Source organism: Rosa rugosa, chromosome 5 (assembly GCF_958449725.1).
Source record: "Rosa rugosa chromosome 5, drRosRugo1.1, whole genome shotgun sequence".
Classification (NCBI taxonomy): Eukaryota; Viridiplantae; Streptophyta; class Magnoliopsida; order Rosales; family Rosaceae; genus Rosa; species Rosa rugosa.
Genome location: NC_084824.1, coordinates 13,835,636 through 13,840,442, shown reverse-complemented (window position 1 = coordinate 13,840,442; position 4,807 = coordinate 13,835,636). Strand labels below are relative to the sequence as shown.

Here is a 4,807-nt window from a genome sequence, read left to right as displayed (position 1 = left end):
TTAAATATATCACTTTGGTCACTCAACTTTAACTCTGTTATTCACTTTAGTCACTTCGTTAATTTTTTTCATTAAAAAAAAATTATTTGCCACAATATTAATGATATTTTCTCCAACCAATTGTAAAAAATTGATAAATCTGAATTGGAATGATTGGGAGAAGTGATTAAAGTGAGATAAAATGCTCCTTGAGTGACTAAAGTGATTGACAGAGTAATAGTTAGTGACCAAAGTGATATATTTGAAAATTGAGTGACCAAAGTGTCGAATGAGTCATAGTTGAGTGACCATTTGTGAAATTCTCTCTTATATCATTTATTCTTACCTTATTGCGTTTTGTCCACATACACCATAGAAATGTGCACATTGCAATGTGCCATTAACTGGTGAAAACTGGCTCATTAACTCTAAAGATAGAATAGAATTAATGAAGTAGGTCATCATGTGAAGGGATAATATGAAATTGTGAGAAAGTCCATATCCATACTTGACGAATAACATCACAATCCCATAATAGATGTGAAAAAAAAATTGATTAATAGAGTTTACGATGGGTTAAATCAATAATGAAGAACTCATAGATCGAGTTATTGGACCATAAACAACAAAAGTTAGCACCATATAACTGTTTGATCATCATAGAGTATATAAAAAAGGGGTCGTGACCACTTACCCAATTTCAGCTTAAAAATTGCCCACTTGCTCCACTAAGAGTTTTCTAACCCCATTTACCCAATTCAACATCTACAGACAATTCTGCCCCTATTAATCAAATTGGAACTCACAGATTTCTCTCCTCCTGGACTCTCTCTCTCTCTCCAGCCGGCAGTGGCGACCACGCCTTCAACACCTTCTTCGTCGACCTCGAGCCCGGCGCCGGCAAGCACATCCCAAGCCCCATCTTCGTCGACCTCAAGCCCACCGTCAATCGCCGATCACCGTTCTGGTGCCAATCACCGATCTGGTGCCGATCACTGATCTGGTGCCAACCACCCTCAATCACCGATTCTGGAGACTTGCAGGTAACAGATTCTGGAGATTTCCGAGATTCACCGGAGACTGCGGGAGTCTGCACAGGGAGGATTTGCCGGATCAAATTTGTCAGATCTCCGAGTCTTGTTCTCAGATGGTGCTTCAGTTTCATAATCAAATCCAGGTGAATAGTAGTCATGGATCTTTTATTTACTATAGTGCCACTTACCGCCTTTCTTCACTACTTGGTCAAATTTCTCTGTTTTCTTTTGGACCTTAAGCGACAGCACCACATAGCTTGGTTGCTTTCTTAGGATAAGACCACGTGGACGTAGAAACAGCTTATATAACATTTTGCTTTCTTTTTTTCTACTCGTTATGTTTGAATTTGGTTAGTGCACAAAATTCTAAAGTACACTACAGTTGCCTAGCTACCAATACCAGTGATAATGGGGTGATACACTTTTTCAATATATTTCCAACGGGATACAACCTATTCCTACAGTTTGCATTGAAATTTCGATTGTATATATAACAATAGATTTAAAAAATTAAAAAATCATTTGGCCCCTAGCTAGTTCCTCTCTCGCAATTGATCATTGGCTGTCAGAAATTATAGATTCTGGATTTGTTTTGTTTTTACGCACGATAAGTTAAGTTGATCATTGAGGAGCACATGCCATGTGCTTGCACCTTGTTTCTGGGTTGAAAGATCAATTATTTTTTTGGCCGGTTGAAAAAAATCAATTGTGGATTCCCAGAATCGGATATTCTCAATGAAATATGGGAAAGAAAAAAAACTAATAAGAATTTGCATCTTACATATGATTATTAGGGGGCAATAATATGCATATAAATTGATCAATTGTGCCTGTATTGTATTCATTTTGGTTTTGGGAGTTTATACAATTCACTGGACGGCAATAATATGATTATTGGGAGGCAATAATATGAGTATTGGGGGGCAATAATATGATTACTGGGGGGCAATAATATGGTTACTGGGGGGCAATAATATGCATATAAATTGATCAATTGTGCCTGTAGTGTATTCATTTTGGCTTTGGGAGTTTATACAATGAAATAATATGAGTATTGGGAGGCAATAATATGAGTATTGGGGGGCAATAATATGATTACTGGGGGGCAATAATATGGTTACTAGGGGGCAGTAATCCGGCTATCGGTCGCCGGAGTCAAGCAAGGTCTCCAATGACTTATTTCTCTAAGTGACAAAAAAGGAGAGGGAAAAATTGTCCCAAAAATAAATAAAAATGAATTAAAAAAATACTTAATTGGGTATTAGGGAAATAATTTCTTAGAGTGTTTGGGTAAGTGGGCAATCTCTTAGAGTGTTTGGGTAAGTGGGCAATTTTTAAGCTAAAATTGGGTAAATGATCATTTCCCCTATAAAGAAATTAGGGCAAAGAGAAAAATAGAGCAAAACGTGTTGCTAAGAATGAGAGAGAGAGAGAGTATAGTCGGGTTACTGGCTTGGGATGGAATTGCGGCAGGTTGGGGCGAGAGCAGAGTATAGCGGTGGGAGTGATGATTCAAACTCCAAAAATGTATGGAGTCTCATATGGGGTCTCGAAATCCCTAACAAAGTCAAGCTTTTCTTGTGGAGAGCTTGCCATTCTTTCCTGCCTTGTGTTGAGCGTTTGTTTAAACGCAAGATTTGCTCTTATGATGGTTGTGGTAGATGTAGAAGGTCATGTGAAACTGTTTTACATAGTCTTTGGGAGTGCTCGAAGGCACAGGAGGTATGGAAGTGTTCCTGGTTAAGGGGTTTTGTTAAGTATTGGAAAGAGCTTTCCTTCATTGATTTACTTTTGCATGTGGCTGCTGTGGGCAGTAGGTGTGATTTGGAGATGTTTTGTTTACTCAGTTGATGGATTTGGAAAACTAGGAATGATGTAATGCATGGGAAGGCAGAGATGGATGCAAAACTGGTTGTTTTACGGTGTGAGGAATGGCATTCTGAATTTGCACAAGTGCAGCATGGCAGTAGCCCTTTATTTGGGGAGAGGCAGGGGGAGGAGGTTATTACTAATCACCAGGACACAAGTATGATAGAGGCCAGATTATTTTTTGACGGTGTCGTGGATGTGAAGAGAGGTTGTGTTGGGCTTGGTGCTGTCTTTGTGAATAACACAGGTACCCTGGTTGGGGCTTTATCTATTCCATTGCAAGTCCCTATTAAACCTGCGGCCACCGAGGCCTTGGCTTTGTGGCATGGTTTAAGGTACTGCCAAGAGTTGGGGTTGAATAGAGTGGCAATACGGGGTGATGCACTCAATGTGCGTAGAGGCCTACATCGTCCTCTGTGGGATTTAAGTGACATAGGGGGAGTATTAGATGCAGTTCGTTTGATGATGCACGATTTTGAAATGGTCTCTTGGAAACATGTGAAAAAACGCTACAATGAGGTGGCTCGTAAGTTGGCAAGATCGGCCTTGTCCTTGACTCAAGCTATGTTTTGCAAGGATGTTGGACCTCCTTGGCTCCATGAGTTAATTTCTGTCAGTTTAAGTTGTTAGTTCAATGGGAGTTCTCGCATTGAGAATGTTATCCCATATTGATGTAATCTGGTGAGTTAATAAAATTCTATTTCAATCAAAAAAAAAAAAAAAGAATGAGAGAGAGAGAGAGAGAGAGAGAGGAATAAAATATATGAGGTAAAAGTGTGTGATTCATTCTCATTAGACCCCTTTATCGGGTAAGGTTTATAGCATAAAACCATAACTAATGAGTAATTACGTGGACTATAATATTTATAACACCAATCCAATTTTAACTTTTATACAAACCACACCCTCTTCAATCCTCCATGCACATATGCATTGAAAATTTACACATGGAGAGGGCTATGGTTTATATTAAGGTTTCAATTTCAATCCTCTTACATAAAACATGACCTGATTTTTTACTTAAATTTTATTGATAGATACAATCTAGAAGATTCAGCATCCACAACATGATAATATTCGATCAAGAAAAATAAAATGTTGGGTTCTGTTTAAGTAAGTTTGAATGTTAATTTTAACAAACTGTCTTTCTCACTTATTTTAATACTTATATGGTTGGAAATAAAACAACATGAAACATATCAACCAACTAATTCCTTTGCTATAGCTGCAGTAATAGCCGCAACATCTGCTAAAACATTATTCACATCTGTCAGAGGAGAACCCCCTGAAAAACTAGACTCACATGCCCTTGCCTCTTCAGCAGCTTCACTCATATCTTCTTCAGCAATGTCCGGGGCATCTTTCTTAAATGCCAGTAAAGCATTTGGGACATGATGATTTGATATTCTATCATAGTCACCTGAACAAACTTTTAAGCGTAGATCTCCTGGGCTCTGCTTAAGCAATTCTTGTGCTTTGTTTTGACCGATAATCGCTTTTGCCTTAACCACATCCACCATTATTACGCCCAAGCCTTTGACATCAGCATCGGAACTTCGAGGGTCTGATTTGAGAGATGAGACACAAAGATTGGGGTTTGGGGTTTTTTGACATGTTTCATCAATGAGTTTAGCATCCATTGGCCAAAAATCCTTGCTACCTTGGCTTATTGGAAGAAACACAATTTGACTGACAAGTATGATGAGTTTTGCTAGAGATATTAAGCTCTTCATATTTTCAAGGCGAGAGGTTTTGAGAAAACTCTTTCAATCGTTGTTTATTAAGAAATGAACCGAGTGCTACAAAGCAACAAATGTGGATCTCTTTATACAGCAATATTTCAATGTTGTATATATGGTATGTATGTAAGAAATCACGGACAGATACAATAAGAGAAACAACAATTATGACAATAAATATGGTTG

General features: G+C 38.2%; 1 protein-coding gene across 1 annotated transcript; it reads right to left on the bottom strand.

Moving 5' to 3' along the window:
• Nucleotides 1-4,081: 4,081 nt before the first annotated feature.
• Nucleotides 4,082-4,522, bottom strand: LOC133711225 (cell wall / vacuolar inhibitor of fructosidase 1-like). Its single transcript, XM_062137381.1, has one exon. It carries the CDS (start codon nt 4,520-4,522, stop codon nt 4,082-4,084), a length of 441 nt encoding a protein of 146 aa, XP_061993365.1.
• Nucleotides 4,523-4,807: the final 285 nt, after the last annotated feature.